This window comes from Pomacea canaliculata, linkage group LG5 (genome assembly GCF_003073045.1).
Source record: "Pomacea canaliculata isolate SZHN2017 linkage group LG5, ASM307304v1, whole genome shotgun sequence".
Lineage (NCBI taxonomy): Eukaryota > Metazoa > Mollusca > Gastropoda > Architaenioglossa > Ampullariidae > Pomacea > Pomacea canaliculata.
Genome location: NC_037594.1, coordinates 22307587 through 22327099, shown reverse-complemented (window position 1 = coordinate 22327099; position 19513 = coordinate 22307587). Strand labels below are relative to the sequence as shown.

The 19513-nt window shown below is 43.5% G+C and overlaps 1 protein-coding gene across 1 annotated transcript in view; it reads right to left on the bottom strand.

Moving 5' to 3' along the window:
- Positions 1-12685: 12685 nt before the first annotated feature.
- The window catches only part of LOC112564101, a 17675-nt gene continuing 10847 nt past the window's right edge, over positions 12686-19513 (bottom strand). The window contains exons 2-4 of the mRNA XM_025238704.1: positions 14199-14344; positions 13494-13652; positions 12686-12787 (exon numbers count right to left, since the gene is read on the bottom strand). Coding sequence (XP_025094489.1) covers positions 12686-12787; positions 13494-13652; positions 14199-14344 — 407 coding nt within the window. The remainder of the gene's footprint in view (positions 12788-13493; positions 13653-14198; positions 14345-19513) is intronic.

Sequence of the window (19513 nt, the reverse complement as noted above, 5' to 3'; positions counted from 1 at the left end):
TACTGATATAGCTAGACTTAAGAATGTTTGTTTCGTGTAGATTTAAGAGCATTCTATATGTAGTGCTTGATAGTTTATTACTGTTGCTAATCAATTTAAACCAAAAGCTAAGCATCCTACTTTTAATAAGAAGACTAACAGGGAAGCGACCACATTCTCCAAGCACTATACAAGATGGGGTGACTTTCTTATTTTGAGGACCATTTTATAAAATCTTAGCTGTAGTTTACCACAAATGTCACTAATTCCTGATGCCCATATTCACAACCATAGGTAAGTACTGGAAAGAACAAATTCTGTCAAACATGTCGAGTTGAATATCTAGTGGTAGCTGTGACTTTTACATTTTTTCAGTAAAGCAAACATGGCTCTTGAGGCTCTGTCATATAGTCTTTTTGTGCTACTAGAAATTTGTTATTGTAGTTTAGTTTCAGGTTAAGATAGGAGTAATAGTCTACCATTTCAAGTTTCTCACCGTTATAAACAAATGTTGGTTTCTTTCTTATTTTACCTCTAGAGAAAAATAACTATTTTGTTTTGTCTGAGTTAATTGTCAGGTTCCACTTGTCACAGTATTTTTTCATGCTGTCTAAAGCATTCTGTAGATTTTCTGGTGTTTCGGATAAAATGACAGTATCATCTGCATATAGGAGTATGAATAATTTAAGAAGCACATCAGTTTCTTGGGGGGTGAGGTTATTTGGTGTCAGTTTGGCTAGTTCTGGGAGACCACTAACAGAGTCTGCTAAGAGATGCGTTTTCAGATCATTAAGATAAATTGCAAATAATAGAGGAGATAGGTTCTCCCCTTGTCTGACACCATGACTACTTTTAAAAAACTCTGACTGGTTTCCATTAATCTTAACACAGGATTTTGCCTTTTTGTATATATCCTTGATTATATTCATGAATCTTCCCTTCGCTCCAAGATCTAGCAATTTTTCCCACAAGTAAGTTCTATCTATCTTGTCGAATGCTTTCTGGTAATCTATAAACGCGCAGAAAACTCGTTTTTTTCTACTTAGTAAAATTTCGAGGATGCTTTGCATGGTGAATAGGTGGTCAAGGGTGGATAACCCCTGCCGAAAGCCTGCTTGTTCCTGTCCTATGAGATCATTTTCCTCTAGGTAATGTTTTAAGCGTACATTAAGGACACTTGTGAATAGCTTACTAAAACAGCTAAGGATTGTAATGCCACGGTAGTTATTTGGATCACTTTGTTCTCCTTTGTTTTTAAAAACTGGTGTTATAATACCTGTTGCCCATTCTGTGGGGGCATGACCTGTTGCTAATATGAGGTTAAAGAGGGCTGTGAATAGGGTCAGAGTCTTTGGTTGAGAAAATTTTAAAAATTCATTTATTATATTGTCATTTCCACAAGCTTTATTTCCTTTTAGCTTTTTTAGGCAATTAGCAACCTCACTCTCTGTTACTTCACTGTTGAGATAGTTATTGCTAGTTTCAGTGGTATTCACAAGTAGGTCAGTTTCAGGTGTGTAATTGCCAGGATTGTTTATCTCCATGAAGTGCTGTAAAAATTCATTACAGGTTGGGGTTTCCTTCTTTATTTTATCACTGTTATTCTTGTTCAGAATGTTCCAGAAAACCTTTGGGTCCTTACTTCTTAAGTGTCTAATTTTCCTAAACCATTTTGCTGGTAGAGTTTAAACTGCTTTCTTATTTCTCTCTTGTAATCCTGTCCAGCTCTATTCATGCGTGATTGGGATTCTGGTTGTTACACGTTTTCGCTTGGCGCCGTGCTTTAAAGAATTCGCGTCTTTTCCTGCGACAGTTGGGGTTAAACCATGGTTTGGTTTTAGGTTTTTGACTAGGGACTTGCTGTTTCTTTGGGTTGCTGGCATAAGGGAGTAGGCCACATCTACTAGCACTATCCAGCATAATATTACATACCTCTTGGGTTAGTGCATCAATCTTGTGTAAGTCTACTTCATGATTTCTTTGTAACAGCTCGTTGACTTCATTTGTTAAGTGGCTAATCTTGTTTGAATCTAGGGAACTAATAAAGTCATCTTTCATTCTGTTTTTCCATTTGGGTTTCTTTAGTGTTGTGTCCTTCTTTACTTTATCATCATTTAGTAATGGGAGTACTTTGGGTTGAAGGTTTTGTTTGGAAGGTAGTTTGAGGTGGAGTTCTAGTGGACAGTGAATATCAGAATATAACTCATTAAATTCTAGGACATTAAAGTCTTCAATTATATTAAAGAGTTCTCTAGACAGTATGAAGTAATCTACTATGCTTGAGTTTTTACAGGTAAGCTTTCCTGTGTTTTTGTCGGACCTGCTCTTCCATTGACAATTGCAAGGTTAGGTTTCTGCATAATTCAATTAGTTTTTTTACCATTGTTATTAGTACTTTTGTCTTGGGAGACACGTTTTGGTAGATCATAATAATTATTGAGACTACAATCAGGGTTCAGTGGTTCATCACTCAGGTTTTCTGAGATTTGCCCAGTTCTAGCATTTAGGTCTCCCATTATACATATATGTTCTGTTTTAAGAGCAAGAAGGGTCTCCTCGAGTTCACTAAATGCATCTAAATTTACATAGTGTGACCCTTCAGGTGGTATGTACATGCCCACAAACATAATATCCTGTCCTATGGCTTCCTTTTTTACTTTTAGAAATAAGGCATCCTGGTTTATCTTGTGATCAACAAAAGAGTAATAATGCACACTATCGCTATCTATATTATTTTTTCCAGATTGCTCTTCAAAAATAGTTACATATTGAGCGAGCGATTCCCTTACTAGCATAAGAACACCTCCCGATCTTCTTACGCATTTGCTACGGTTCTTGTAGAAAGACACATAGCCATCAATGTGGATCGAATCAGTGTTGTCTAACTTGCTTTCACACAGGCAACAAATATCGTATGACTTAATCAAGTCTTCTAGGTCTGGGAAAGTTAACTTCGAGGTAACGCCACATACATTCAGGGTAAGGCAGGACAAAGATTTACTGAGTCCACAGGTTTCTTAGGGTAGGTACTTACTACCGTAGGCCCACGACGGCATGGAATGTCATAACGTGCATATGCCGGTCGCAAATGTTCAGTACATTGTTGGCTCGCTAGTTGGCAAGACACAGAGTTATCCCCCCTTGGGCTGGCTAGGCCTGATGATCGGTCGTAAGGGTTTCATCTTCAGGTTCAAGGAAGATGCTCGCTGCCGGTGACTCGGACAGATACTCCAATCCAAGAGAGGCGTAGTCAATAGCCTTCACCCCAAGCTTGAAGAGGTCATCTGGGTCTCGATCGCTATTGGTTTTGGATGATCTGCAGGGGAAAGTCCAGGAGGAGATTTCTTGGTGCACATTATTTTGCCGTCTATAGTCCACCCCATGTAGCCCAGTCTCTTGACATAACCGAGCAGCCTGGCGCGAAGAGGAGTGATGTCATCGTTGATGAAGGTGCGCTCGTAACCGGGTTTACTTTTTAAATTCTTTTTCTTTACCATCACTTCATTCCTTTTGCGCCTAGAGACAAACTTGACCAGCACAGGTCGGGTCCCCCTGGCTGCCTTTCCTGCGCGGTGGACCACAGCAATGTCAGTAGCAGAGACGTCTACTCCAGTATCTTTGAGTACTTTGATTGCTTTCTGCTCCACTTGTTCTGCCGTCTCTCCCTCATTCAGCGGAATACCAAACACTCTAACTGATTCACGACGACTGTACTGCTGCAACCTATCGTTTTCGTAGGTCAGTTTACGTACAGCAGCTAGTAGTCTTTCACTCCCTGGTTGTTGTTGTGCCTGTAACGAGGTGGCTCTGTGTAAGCGATTGTCGAGCTCGGCCGTCACGCCTTTTATTACCTCCCCTACCATAACGGATAGAGCTGTCGCGAGGATGGGAATCATTTTCCCAATATGATCACTTTCATCACCACTCGCAGGTTTGAAGATTGACAATGCCTCATTTACTTTCGAAAGGATCTCATCCTGGAATGACGAAGGACCGCCTCCATAGTTTCCATAGTTTCCTGCAGCTTTTACCGTTGATGCAGAGGTAGAGGGCATACTGGCAACATGCACAGGAGCTGGTGAAAATGACGAGGATGAGGAGGGAGACGGCGTCGCGGTTTTTAGTTTCAGTTTCTTTGGGTTCTCCTTGCTAGCAGAAAAGGGTGATGAGAACAAACTTTTCTTTGCTTTCCCCCGGAAAGACATAGCAACCTGCTAATACTGGGTCAAAGGGAGGTTAGCGCACTACTTACCAGCGCAGGGGCCGGTATGACGACGTGAGAAATCAGGTAGACTAGGTCAATTTCGCACAAGGCACATAAAACTTATATCCGGTGGATCAGCACTTCAAATCCTTCCAAGAGGGAAAAAAACCATGGCACTATTACACACTATTACACTATTACACTAATACACCACAACAATAGTAATTATCCAAAAGTTCAGCAAGAAATCATAGAGCTCGAAAACACAGGTGCTACCTCCACTGAGCACAGCTCACCTCATCAAAGAGACTGGTATAAACTTTACACCAAACTTTGTTTGATTGTTTTATGGTTAATTGCTGTTTATTCGTTTGCGCTCAGCGCATTGAGATCACCTCCGCACAAATTATTTGTTTTACAAATCTGATTATTAATATTTAAGGAAGAGAAAGACAGAGATATAAGTGACTACAGCAAGAAATAAACTTTACAGCTTTACAAGAATGAGACAACTGGAGCCTACAACCTTAAACCAGAGACAAGCTGTATTTTGGAATGACAACATGCTAAAAACTCTTTTTATCTTACGACGAAATCATTTTTATTTGATACAATATTACAGTTCATGTCTAGGAAAACAAAGGACTTGTGAACCAATCCAAGTTCGCTTGTGTTTTCCATTGAAAGAAAATTATTATGCTGTGTGATCCTCATAAAAATTTCAGCGAAACGAAAATCTTTTAATGTCTATTGAACTCGTGCGTCTGTCTCCCGTTTCTGTCTATTTATTCTTTTTGTTTGTGTGTGTGTGTGTGTGTATCACAACTAAGAACCTCGGTTGTCGGTGTCGGTTATCCCACACACTATCACTGCCAATAACCGACTCGATATCAAAATATAAATTATTATAATTACAGACATCGTTGTATTTGGTGTAAACGTGACTTCATCTTTCAACAGAAAAGCATCAGAATGGAAACGGAAAGACTAGAAGGAATAAACGAACAGAAAAAGTCAACTTGTGCATGCTTCCTTTTCCAGTGTGATTTACTTGTAAACAAAAGTTTCTCCAGGATGCATCTTGATAAAGATAAAAAAAAAAAAAATTCTGACAAAATTAAAATAAACAACTTAAAACAGTGAGAGACTCACACTTTTTTCTTCTGTTTTTAATATATAAATTTTTTTATGTCTGTATTTTTTAATGACAACATACCTCAAACGCTGTTCGTCTTGCAGGGATACTAACAAGTGTGCTCACATACAAAAATAAACAAAGGAGTAAAAATTAAACTAAGCAGAACAAGTGCTAGTTACAAGATGGTTACAAGAGAAGGATAATGTTGTGTATCAGGGAAATGTCTTATTTCTCTTGTACACGTAGTTCGAGAGTGTGTCTACCGCGTCAGAATAAAAGAGAAAAAAAAAAGTCTAATTCCTAAACCACGTGCAGGAGCACAACTGATGACACGTGACACTAGTAACGACAGCTCACCTCCACGTTTTTCGCTCAGTGAGCAGTGTGTGACATTCCCAACTCAGCCGCCGAGACGGATGGTCTTACCTGCACAGGTGTAAATACAGACAGGAGAATCTGTGCATTTAGTTCCGTGCCCAGTCAAGGTAAACAAATATATTTTATATTGTCCTGAATTCTAAATTCTGATCTCACGGCAAAAGTATTGTTAAATTGTTTTGTGAGAAAAATCTTAACGTTCAATAATAAATCACGTGATGAGTTTAACTCAAGGAGATTAATAGTAGCTGTGAATGGTAGTCTCATTAGTCAGTGAGTGGTAGTCTCATTAGTCATTAAGTTACAGGAACTAATGGGGAGGAACAGCTAAGGAGGACCCGCTGAAACGGATCCCTAACTACAGGAGGGCCTGAGAGCCTTCTTCCTACACCGGACCCACCCAGAGGTGAATGTCAACCGAGGGAGGACTGGCTAGCTCGAACTGATCCGGGTAGCCCTGGAGTTTCTTCCCTTGTCGGTCGTCTAGGAATCGAGCATCCTGTCGACGTTTCCACGAATGTCCTGGCCAAAGATTCTGGAAGTGTCTACCAGCATTTGTGTTTCCATGGAAATGTGTGCAGTGGCGTGTTCGTGTAGTTGCTAGTGTGACAGCGCACCTGCCTGGCAGTGATTGGGGTGGAGGAAGAGGATTCCTGGCGCTGAGGTTCGTGAGAGTATCCTACATCGGGATGGCAGATGGCAGATGACGGGAATTGTAAGTATTATCTTTGACTTATTCTAATTTTTCAGTGTGACCACTAGTCATCGGACATAGTTACATGACGATATCCCATTCTTCTAATCAGCAAGTAGACAGACGTGAGGACAAATATAAGAAACTTTATATGTTTGGCGTGGAGCTAAGAATTGCGAGATGTTATAGTTATCATTGAGTTTTCTCTGTGGGAGAATTATTTGGTATTTGACCGTGTATTGGGGCAGAGGATTTGTGTTATTGGAATTTGACCTGAACCAGTTTTAAAAAAAAACACACATGCCATTTGCTATCATCGGCCATCATCTTCCATCATCTCTCTGCCATCATCGCTCTGCCATCATCGCTCTGCCATCATCTATCTGCCGTCATCTGTGATTGTCCGTGACAATTGGTGACCCCGACGTGATTGCGGGGCTGTCTGTCTTGTAAACTTTTTGTGTGGAAGGATTGTCCTTTGAGGAGTCTAGTGATGTTTATGGTTAGTTTTCACTTTTTATTCCCCGACTCCAGCTCCAGGGGTCTACGGGTCTGTAAAGTTCTATCCATAGTAAGAGCATAGCCTCTGTCTCTACTGTATTCTGTCTTTCTTTCCCTGCTACCCTTACCTTACCCCTGAGTGTCGTGTTTATTGGAAGAAGCTTGGTATTGTCTGAGCGTGTGATTATCTTCCCCATTAGGTTCTTTATTCTATTGTTTTACCAAAAAAGTTTGGTTCTTCCTCAAACCTTTATTGAACTTTAAATCTTGATGATTAGTAGTGTTCACATTATTACATTTAAAGAATGTGATTGCTCGTTAGGATTGCTTATATGTTTATTGCATCTCTAGAGAGAAATTGTCATTGTGGGCTTTACTGTGTATACTTAGATTGGGATTTGAGATGTGTGTACAGTCACTGCTTTGATTGATGATTAAGTAGAGTTGTTTCCTGAATAGCCTTGATTGAACTAGGGCTTACACCTTGAAGTGTTTACAGCTGTATTTGACTTAGTTTTTATTCCTTCTTTCATTTTGCGAATCGTTGTTTTGATGCTGTGATTACATTTCTATCCCGATTGTATTTGTGAGATAATTTGAGGTGATTTTATTTTATTATTATTTGCTATCTTTGTGTGCAACATGGATCCCCCACTAGTATTTGATGTGATCCCATGTAGGAAAGAAGGCGAAATGATAGGATTAGCTGTGTAAAGCTGTGACTAGATGCATAATGCAGATTCTCGGTCGTCATGACAGAAATGTGGACAGAATATCAAACAGAGAAGCAGACAGCTGAGAAATAGTCAAGAGAAAGAGAAAGCTAATAAAATTGTTAAGAAAGAGAATGACTGAGAAGTTGAAAGTCATCTACGACATTGATATCCTATGTATGGTTTACAGTCATGTATTTGTCTTGATGTAAGTTATGTAAACTTTGTTGCCCTACCTTAAATAAACACGAGCTCCCGCACATCTGCCATGATGATGATGAATGATTATGATTAATGATCGATGATTAAGAAAATATGGTTGATTGAAGGATGGATGATGGTGTATAATGGATGGATAATAGATGGATAATGGAAAGATGATTGATCGACGATGATTGATAATTATTGATAGTGATGGTTATTGATGGTAATGATTATTGTAATGAATGATTATGATTAATGATTGATGATTGAATAAAGAAAAGATAATTGATTGAAGGATAGATAATAAATAAATGATGATTGATGATTATTGATAGTGATGATTATTGATGGTAATGATTATTGTAATGAATGATTATGATTAATGATTGATGATTGAATAAAGAAAAGATAATTGATTGAAGGATAGATAATAAATGAATGATGGATGAATTATGTTTGTAAAAATAATGTATGAAGATGGATAACGATGGATGATGATGAATGGATGATGGATGATTGATTGATTCATGATGATGATGATTAATGATTATTGATGGTGATAATCGATGGTTGTTGCTGGGTATGATTATTGATGAGGGTTGATTACTGATAATTAGTGATATTGATCATTGATGGTTATTGATGGGGGTGCGTATTGATGATGGTTGATTATGATTAATAATTTATTGTAGAATCGATGATTGATTAAATGATGATTGATTGATAAATGGATGGATAAATTATGTTTGAATAAATAATGGACGAATATTGGATGACAGAGATGATTCAGCGAACAGCGAACAGCGAACAGCCAACAGAACAGCCAACAACAGCCAACAGCCAACAGCCAACAGCCAACAGCCAACAGCCACACAGCCAACAGCCAACAGCCAGCCACAACAGCCAACAGCCAACAGCCCAACAGCCAACAGCAACAGCCACAGCCACAGCCAACAGCCAACCAGCCAACAGCCACAGCCAAACAGCCAGCAGCCAACAGCCAACAGCCAACAGCCAACAGCCAACAACAGCCAACAGCCAACAGCCAACAGCCAACAGCCAACAGCCAAACAGCCAACAGCCAACAGCCAACCAGCCAACAGCCAACAGCCAACAGCCACAGCAACAGCCAACAGCCAACAGCCAACAGCCAACAGCCAACAGCCAACAGCCAACACCAACAGCCAACAGCCAACAGCCAACAGCCAACAGCCAACAGCCAACAGCCAACAGCCAACAGCCAACAGCCAACAGCCAACAGCCAACAGCCAACAAGCCAACAGCACAGCCAACAGCCAACAGCCAACAGCCAACAGCCACAGCCAACAGCCAACAACAGCCAACAGCCAACAGCCAACAGCCAACAGCCAACAGCCAACAGCAACAGCCACAGCACAACAGCCAACAGCCAACAAACAGCCAACAGCCACAGCCAACAGCCAACAGCCAACAGCCAACAGCCAACAGCCAACAGCCAACAGCCAACAGCCAACAGCCAACAGCCAACAGCCAACAGCCAACAGCCAACAGCCAACAAGCCAACAGCCAACAGCCGAACAGCCAAGCCAACAGCCAACAGCCAACACAGCCAATGCAACAGCCAACAGCCAACAGCCAAAGCCAACCAGCCAACAGCCAACAGCCACAGCCAACAGCCAACAGCCACCAGCCAACAGCCAACAGCCAACAGCCAACAGCCAACAGCCAGCCAACAGCCAACAGCCAACAGCCAACAGCCAACAGCCAGCCACAGCCAACAGCCAACAGCCAACAGCCAACAGCCAAACAGCCAACAGCCAACAGCCAACAGCCAACAGCCAACAGCCAACAGCCAACAGCCAACAGCCAACAAGCCAAACAGCCAACAGCCAACAGCCAACAGCCAACAGCCAACAGCCAACAGCCAACAGCAACAGCCAACAGCCAACAGCCAACAGCCAACAGCCAACAGCCAGCCAACAGCCAACAGCCAACAGCCAAAACAGCCAACAGCCAACAGCCAACAGCAACAACAGCCAACAGCCAACAGCCAACAGCCAACAGCCAACAGCCAACAGCCAACAGCCAACAGCCAACAGCCAACAGCCAACAGCCAACAGCCAACAGCCAACAGCCAACAGCCAACAGCCAACAGCCAACAGCCAACAGCCAACAGCCAACAGCCAACAGCAACAGCCAACAGCCAACAGCCAACAGCCAACAGCCAACAGCCAACAGCCAACAGCAACAGCCAACAGCCAACAGCCAACAGCCAACAGCCAACAGCCAACGAGCCAACAGCCAAGCAACAGCCAACAGCCAACAGCCAACAGCCAACAGCCAACAGCCAACAGCCAAAGCCAACAGCCAACAGCCAACAGCCAACAGCCAACAGCCAACAGCCAACAGCCAACAGCCAACAGCCAACAGCCAACAGCCAACAGCCAACAGCCAACAGCCAACAGCCAAACAGCCAACAGCCAACAGCCAACAGCCAACAGCCAACAGCCAGCACAGCCAACAGCCAACAGCCAACAGCCAACAGCCAACAGCCAAACAGCCAACAGCCAACAGCCAACAGCCAACAGCCAACAGCCAACAGCCAACAGCCAACAGCCAACAGCAACAGCCACAGCCAACAGCCAACAGCCAACAGCCAACAGCCAACAGCCAACAGCACAACAGCCAACAAACAGCCAACAGCCACAGCCAAGCCAACAGCCAACAGCCAACAGCCAACGCCATGCCAACAGCCAACAGCCAACAGCCAACAGGCCAACAGCAACAAACAGCCAACAGCGCCAACAACTGCTGCCCAGTCGCGCCTTCCAGCCAGGGCGGTGCTCCTGCCAGTGGTAAAGCTGCTGCAACAGCCAGGGGTGAGGCAGTGGTAAAGCTGGTGCGACCCACCCACTGCCTTCCAGCCAGGGCGGTGCTCCTGCCCAGTGGTAAAGCTGGTGCCGGACCCACCCACCCTGCCTTCCAGCCAGGGCGTGCTCCTGCCCAGTGGTAAAGCTGGTGCCGACCCACCCACCCTGCCTTCCAGCCAGGGCGGTGCTCCTGCCCAGTGGTAAAGCTGGTGCCGGACCCACCCCACCCTGCCTTCCAGCCAGGGCGGTGCTCCTGCCCAGTGGTAAAAGCTGGTGCCGACACCCACCCTGCCTTCCAGCCAGGGCGGTGCTCCTGCCCAGTGGTAAAGCTGGTGCCGACCCACCCACCCTGCCTTCCAGCCAGGGCGGTGCTCCTGCCCAGTGGTAAAGCTGGTGCCGACCCACCACCTGCCTTCCAGCCAGGCGGTGCTCCTGCCCAGTGTAAAGCCCGACCACCCACCCTGCCTTCAGCCAGGGCGGTGCTCCTGCCCAGTGGTATGCCCGACCACCCACCCTGCCTTCCAGCCAGGGCGGTGCTCCTGCCCAGTGGTAAAGCTGGTGCCGACCCACCCACCCCTGCCTTCCAGCCAGGGCGGTGCTCCTGCCCAGTGTAAAACCCACCCACCCTGCCTTCCAGCCAGGGCGGTGCTCCTGCCCAGTGGTAAAGCTGGTGCCGACCACCCACCTGCCCCAGCCAGGGCGGTGCTCCTTGCCCAGTGGTAAAGCTGGTGCCGACCCACCACCCTGCCTTCCAGCCAGGGCGTGCTCCTGCCAGTGTAAGCTGGTGCCCGACCCACCACCCTGCCCTTCCAGCCAGGGCGGTGCTCCTGCCCAGTGGAAAGCTGGTGCCGACCACCCACCCTGCCTTCCAGCCAGGGCGGTGCTCCTGCCCAGTGGTAAAGCTGGTGCCGACCCACCCACCCTGCCTTCCAGCCAGGCGGTGCTCCTGCCCAGTGGTAAAGCTGGTGCCGACCCACCCACCCTGCCTTCCAGCCAGGGCGGTGCTCCTGCCCAGTTGGTAAAGCTGGTGCCGACCCACCCACTGCCTGCTTCCTGAGTGGTAAAAGCTGCCTTCCAGCCAGGGCGGTGCTCCTGCCCAGTGGTGCTGGTGCCGACCCACCACCCTGCTTCTGGGCCATTGGAGTATGGTCATCTTTTCTGGTATGCTCCACTTATGTTGAATAGGAATAAGAATAAGAATCCTGATATATATTTGATCGAACACTATTGAAATCTTTTCACATCTTTTTTACTCGAGCGTTTATCTGATGTTTATGTATTTTTATTCTCTCTCTGTCTCTCTCTTTCTCTTATTCTCTGTGTGTGTGTGTATGTGTTTTTGTGTGTGTGTGTGTGTTTGTGTGTGCTTGTTTATATTACAACTTAAAACCAGTGTTATCCTTGACGGTCATCCCTTTCACAATCAGGTGGTCCAGATGCTAAAAGTTATTATCAAAAACAAGATCTTCCGCCGAACATTCCATCACGCAAAGTGAATCGTTACAGTCCACTAGTCTTTATCACGTGACCGACACGCTAGGTGTGGTTTGTAGGTGGGAGGGCAACGGGTAAAAATATGGGTGGATAAGTTTGCCACTGCTTTAGTGTGAAAGTAAGGAATTTTACGTTATACGTGTTAATTTGACATTACGAAGTTTCTTTACAAATCGATTGGCATTGTCGCCTGACTTTCTGTATAACTGCTAAATGTTTGGGCTGCACGTGTGTTTGGGAATGTCAGTCCCGAGGCATTTATTGGTAATATGTAAGCCTGCCTAAATTTATGTTTTAAATTTTCAGTTAAAAAGGAGAACTGAGCTTGACGTGCACTATTTTTGTTTATAAATGGTTTACTTTTGGAGAGAGAAGGGGGCGTAGTGTTTGTCTTTAGCCAAAGGTGCAGCCCTGATCAGATCAAAAGAATTCAGCGATTATTAACACCATGGTTGTGTCCCTGGAAACAGTCGGGAGCTTTTCATCTGTGATTAACATCCGACAGGTAATCCTCCCCCTCCCCTCGCCATCTCACTTAACGCTGGACCCTTGCTGACTCAGCTTCCTGCTGATCGCGGTGGGTTCAAAACCCGAGCTACGCACTGTGCAGGGGACGTCACCGACACGTGGAGCCTGTAAATCACAACAAAAGGTCGACAACTTACATTAAATTCTATGGGTGACATAACTCTCCTTCCCCCCATGCCGCGAGTGCTCGCTTGTTAACTTTCTTCCGTAGACTGGGATCTATGAATATTGTTTTGTTTTGTTTATGTTTTTGTTTTTATCTGTAAATTTTGTTTATATTTTATTTTTTCCAAAGTTATATAAAAAAATTAAAAAAAGAAATACCCTAGTTTTGAACACACCACATTCAATCCCAAGACTTGTTCGTAACCACTACGCTACAGACACGTGTCTCACGACGCTCTCTAATCTAAAATTAACCTACTTGTAGCTAAACATCGTCTCGGTTGTTTTGGGCCCTCATTTATTTTACCTTTACCTGTCATCAGTTTTAGGCCTTGAGTTATTTTGCCTGTCACAATTAACCTTATGCAGCCCTTCATAGTGTTTAAAATTTGTTGAATTAGCACCAGAACAAGTTTCATGGCTTCCAAAGTTTGAAGCGGAGAGTTTCTCTCAGCGCCGACTGTCAACGTCACTGACGTCACGCTTCCGAAGGCTTCCGAAGACTTCCGAAGTTTCTCAATTCACTGAGAAGTTCACAAACAAAACATCAGCTACTGAGAGAGGCAAGAGCCACAAATGAATGCGGTATAACTGACTTATGAGGCACAATTAGTTTGTGTGAGGTCCTTCTGGATAAGCTGGCCACCAGTAGAGGGCGCTGATCTGCACCTCGACGTCTTGGCTCGAATGCCGTGTGCTCCCACTGATGACGCGCCAGGGCGTCAGAGCGAGTGTAGCGCTGGCGACATCCTTCACCTGACACAGGTGAATTTTTTTCTCGCAGTTCGCAGGTGGTCTTCTGATGCTAGAAAAGAAACATCAGCGATTGCCCTGAATTACCCCTTAATATTTTTAAATGGTGTTTTAACACATTGAAATGAATTATAATTGTGCTACGGAATTGGGAGTTGAAAAACTGGGGTGGAGAGTGGAGGAGCGGGATTAAAAATACAGAAAATAGTTTATTTTCCTCTCTATCATATAGACTGTTTGCTGGGGCCAAGCTCAATATTCTAGCCTGAACCATGGTTATTTATTTCCCTTTCAACTAACCGACTGATTGGTTGGGACTGATTGAGTTGTAAAGTTAGTCTTTTTTTTTATTTTAAATCAGCTACAGATTGAATCACTCGGTTGAAAAAATATCAAATGAAATCTGAACAGATGTTTTTTTTTTTTTTTTTTTTTTTTGTCTCAGGAACTATCAATTTTAAAGTTAAAAGCAAAGATATCAGATACTGTCTGGATATTTATCAAGTTACATAAAAAGCACAGGTTACGATTCAACTGAAATCCCTGTGTTTAAATGTCTAAGTATATGATAATCCTTCAGGGTAGACCAATATGTCACCTTGTTCAAATGGTCTTTACGTCCGAAACGCTTGCCACAGGCGTAGCATTGATGTGGACGGAGGCCGGAGTGGATTCTGCGATGTCTGGTCAGCTCCTCGTTGCGGGCGAACGACCGTCCGCATTCACATTGAAAAGGTTTTTCTCCTGCAGGAAGGTTCAAACTTTAATCAGCTTTAGCCTTTAAAATCCCTGACACTTTTTTATGCAGAGAGATTGACAAATGTGAGAAATGTGTTATTAAGAATAAATATTTCTTTTTGCAGAGTTGTATTTCTAAAAAAAAAAAAAAAAAACTTTGAGAAAAGTCTGTAGCACTGGCATCTCAGTGCCTCGGCGGCAACGTTTGCATGCGAAACGATCTCATTCAGATAGGCAGGCAGGTAGACAGAGAAAACCAAAAACAATCAGACAAATAAACAGATATTATAAGAAGATCGACAGATCAATGTTCTCGAATGGACAATGACCAACTTCAAAAGAAACGGATCGAAAACGCGCTGCAGTCTTACCGGTGTGGACACGAAGTGTCCTTTTAGCTGGCCGTTGTTTGTGCAGGTGACATCACAGAAGGGGCACTTGTGTTTACGATTGTCCCTGTCGTCTGCGTCCCCCGCCCCTCCACGCAGCAGTGAAGCGTGCAGACCGAACGAACGTTGCAGCATGTGAGCGGCTGCCGTATGCAGCAAGCTCTCCTCCACCGGATGCGGCAGCTGCTCGATCGTGGAGGCGCCACAGTCTGCGGCACATTCTCCACTACCTGCATCCGACAAAGCTGGATAATCCTTTGAATAAAGAAGCTGCAGAAAGCTTTTCGTATCTCCCATTCACAACTCGGCACCACACCATTTCTGCTGCGAGCGAATAAATCGGAAAAACTCAGACGGGGCTGACGCCGACCATCTTGAAACTTTCGGCTGCAGAGAAAAATGGAGAGTTGAAGGAGTTCGTGCTCTTGCATGTGATGACTTCCTGTTGGTGAGGTGAAGTATCGCGGTGGGGATACGCAACGCTGCAGCTGCCGTGTAGCTCCCGAGCTGGGCTTCTCCAGAGGTAAGCCCCTCGTGATGGGTGCTGATAACCGGGGTGGTTCAAAGCAGAGCGCGTCGAATCTCGTGGCGGATCCCCGCTCCGCTGCTGCTGGTGACGTGTCAGGGTGGAAATCAGCGACATGGTATGTGATCTGAACCAGAGTAGCGAAGATCCGGCGATTTCTGCCGTCTGAAATGGCCAGACGTGGTCGGACACTCCGGGTGGGTTGGAGAAATCAGCTGTGCTGCTGGTATGTGAGCCAGCAAAACTTTTTGCGAGTGTATGGTTGGGTGCAAATCTACCATACGACGAATGCATATCCCAGAGTTTAGCAAGTGCGATGCCTCGGGAACCGTCACCAAAACCTCTTTTACGGGACATTTCCTCAGGAGTGATCAGAGGGAGACTAGTACTGTTTTCTCCGCAGAATGTTTTAGCATCATCACTCTTGCTAATGTCTTTGACAAAATTGCATGCAATCTTGCGCGGTTCCTCGGGGCGCTGGTAGAGCAAAATCGGGGTGAAAGTCTTCGGCTTTCTGGTTGCTGGTGGGATGCCTTCCAAACTGTCCTGCGGGTACTGCTGCGGCAGATACACCCCGTGGTTGTACGGCAGTGACAGACCGAGAGGTACCGTGAACATATTCCTGACAGTTCTTCCGTCTTTCGGGTCCAGCATGGACCAAGTAATTCTGGTGCTGAAGTCCACCAGAGTGGAGGAGGACACGCCATGGTTTTCCGCAAAACTAAAAATTGAAGAAGTCAGTCTCCCTTCTTTGAACATGCCGCAAACTCCTGCGTGCACTTAAAAAAATAGTTGAAGTTACGATCAGAGTAGTTGGTATTGTCTGATTTGTTTACAAAAGTTTAGGCTCAGATTAAAGTATTCGCAACAGCGTCTTAACTCTCTTACCGACTGACCAGACAATTCACTGGACAGTCTTTGCACCACGACAGAGATGCTTAACTGAAGTTGTTGTGGAGCCATGTGTGCGAGTTGCCAGCGGGGAGGTATGTTCATATCATAGTTGATATGGACAGGTAGATAAAAGTGTTCGCGTCTGATCAATGGTCATGACAAAGTTCGAAGCAACAATTACGCCCCTTGCTCTTTGCTCTGCCTCGCCAGCATCTGCCCCCACCTGATTGGGCTTGTCGAGGCCCAGCACCGACAGTAGCACTTGTGCAGAAATCCGCGGGACCGGGGACATCCTGTATAGACATATTGGTGATGAGTAGGTTTGTAGTCTCGACTCTCGTTAAAGGTCTGTAGCGTCTCAGATGTTTTAATCATTGGATAAAGAGCAAGATAATATTTCCCTAAATCTGGGTGGATACCCCTACCCCTTGCGTTCTCGAGATAAACGCCTACAAATGTCTCTATTTAAAAAAAAAAAAGGTATCTCACTGGACCTTTAAGAACTGTTTGACTAATTTTAAATGTGCACGTGAAGATGCTTTTTTCTAAGCTTTTCTTACATGAACTCATTTGTTCATTCACTCTTTTCGTTAACATATGCTGGTCGTACTGTAGTCGTGTAAAAAGAGTTCGAGGGACACAGCGCGGTTGACAAGACTCGCCACAAAGGGAGGCGATAAGCAAGTCCTGCTTTCTTTAGGAAATGTTCCATTAATTGTTACAATCATTGTAGTGATGATGTTCAACGCTAAGCTTTATTTGTACTTTAAACACGTGCATCAACAGAACTGCCAGAGGAAATAAAAACCGGATGTCAGAAAGATCAACCATTTAAAAATATTAACTGATTGGGCTTGTTAATGTGACACTGATTTAGTATCCATATTTAAGCACCTGGAAATCTGAGTGCTCAATTCAAATCAACTTTAGTGTCACTAGAACGTCGGTACTGCTCCACTTTCCGTAGGAGTGAAGATTAGATTCGCATCCTCTTCATCGGCTTACATCTACCTTTATCAGTGTTACCAGCAAGCCCGTTCCAGTTGTTCTGAGTGGGCATGATAGTGGAGTGCTCCCCTCGCGACTCAAAACGAGTGTAGCTGACAAATTTACAGTGACGTTGACTAGCAAAGAATGATTTCAGTTTAAACTTGTTCTACTCTCTCCTTCCCATTCTTTTATTTCAGGACATGCACTGTCAAGTGAGTTCACTGAGAAGTGACCGGTGATGTTTGCTCCTTATTTTCTATCGGCTAGTGATTCATTATTTTCAATGCCACTAAAGACAGTTTGTCAGACGTTCTTCGTCGTAAGGAGAATTACTTTTCTGAGGCACTGGCTCAGGTCCATGTTTTGAGCATCAGGGTATGCTATACAGATAGTACTATCTGTTTTTATTGAATCACTACAAAGTACATGACAAACGGTACATTCCCCGGTTTATTCTCAAGCCCCACTGGCCATTCCCACATACCAAGATAACGATATAAAAGCAAGTAGATGAAAGTAAAAAGGAAAGAAGGGATGGAAGGTGCACTCGGTTCGCATCATACCGAGTATGCGACAAAAGCTGTCCTAACATTACTTTACTCTGTCACCACGTACCCAAGGTGGGTCCACTCTAAGAAAAGTTTGTTTCTTTGGAAACAAGCAAGGTTCGCATATATGTGATATCAATCCACGCACACACGAGCACTATATATCACAGGACTTCAGTTTTCTCTCCGCTCCTCTACAATTACTGGTACTGTGTGTAGGAGTGTCTAGGGATAAACATTGATCTAATGTGCCCATTAGGGGGGAAATTAAGGTTGTTGGACCTATATGTTAAATATTAACAAATGTTATATTAACATCGTTTAAGCCTGAAAGTCAATTCTCTCACTCCATTTCCTTCGAAACCATACGTTAACAAACGAGAATCCACTGGCTCCTTAGCTCACCTTTCACAAGCTGTATGGACAGCTTCAACAAACTTGTGAAAAACTGCAGAATGTGATGTCGACATTAAAAGCAAATAACTTAAAATGCCTATTAATTTGATAACCTCTAACTTGATATTTCACTTCATCAGTTGCTGAATTTGGGAAACATAAACATGATTAAGATCTGAAATCAAAACTGACATTTACAAACCAAAGCATATACGTGCATGCACGCCTGCAAACATATATGTACACATACACACATTTATTTGAAGATTCTGAACACAAAACCTGGCTAACAAAAAGAAATCTTGTAGTCTTACGCAGGCTTTCCTTTAAAAGCAAAACTTTATTTTCCTTTCCAGAGTGAAGATTACAAAACACTCTTTGTTTCTTAAAAAAATTATTAATCCAGCACTATATTTACATTTGTAGCATGAGGTCTGAGCAAAGGCACACTACATGTAATCACTATCTCTGAAAAACCATTTTAACTATTAAAAATATTCATACTGTACTTTCCAAGTAAAATGTGTTTATCGACAAGCTCTGTGATTACCAGGTTACATTCAGCTTTAGAGAACAAACTCCTGCCAGCAGAACACTGTTTGCTTTGCACTATTAATATTTGAAAAAATGCCACTCATGAATGCACAAACATTGTGCAGATGCACTGACTTGGAATAAAGAATGTACAATGGCACTTCAATGACAAACAATTTAAGAAAACTTTCTTTATCTGGACCACTTTTCAGCAGTCGATTGTAGAATAAGTGCAAACGTACAATAGATATATGGGTGTGGCTTAGAATAACTGCATAGTATTTGGAATGAGCTAAGGCACTTACTATGGGCTGAATGCTAATAATTACATACCATCATCATCACTTCCTATAGCTTTTGGCATTTTTTCACCATTGTTTTAAAGCACTCCGCGATTCTACCCAAAAGGACAGCCTCCAATATTCCTGCGATAAATTCATATTATATATACTAACTCACGTTTCGTCTAACAGCCAAATGCTGAAACAAACCTATATAATTGCAGAAAAACAGCCGCAAAGGCATAACACTTAATGTAAATGTGATCACACAATTATGGCTTAACAGCCTACAACGTCTAAAGTACTGTAATTATATTTTCAACCTCTCATATCTATGAAGTAATTTTAAATCAAGCATAAAATGCGAATATTTGAATGATAATGACCGTACATCCAGAGAGAAAAATCCAATATGCATGAAAAATACGGAAAATAAAATTGCATTTCTAGACAATGGGCTGCCTATCACTAATGTACTATACTTGTGTCAACAGTCCATTTCTATCTTCCATTTTAATACTCTAAAGACGCCAGCATATAATAGTATCGCCTCTGCAGTTACTTAACTTCGGAAATAATTCTAATTACATGATACTATCAGACATCCATCCTTTTCC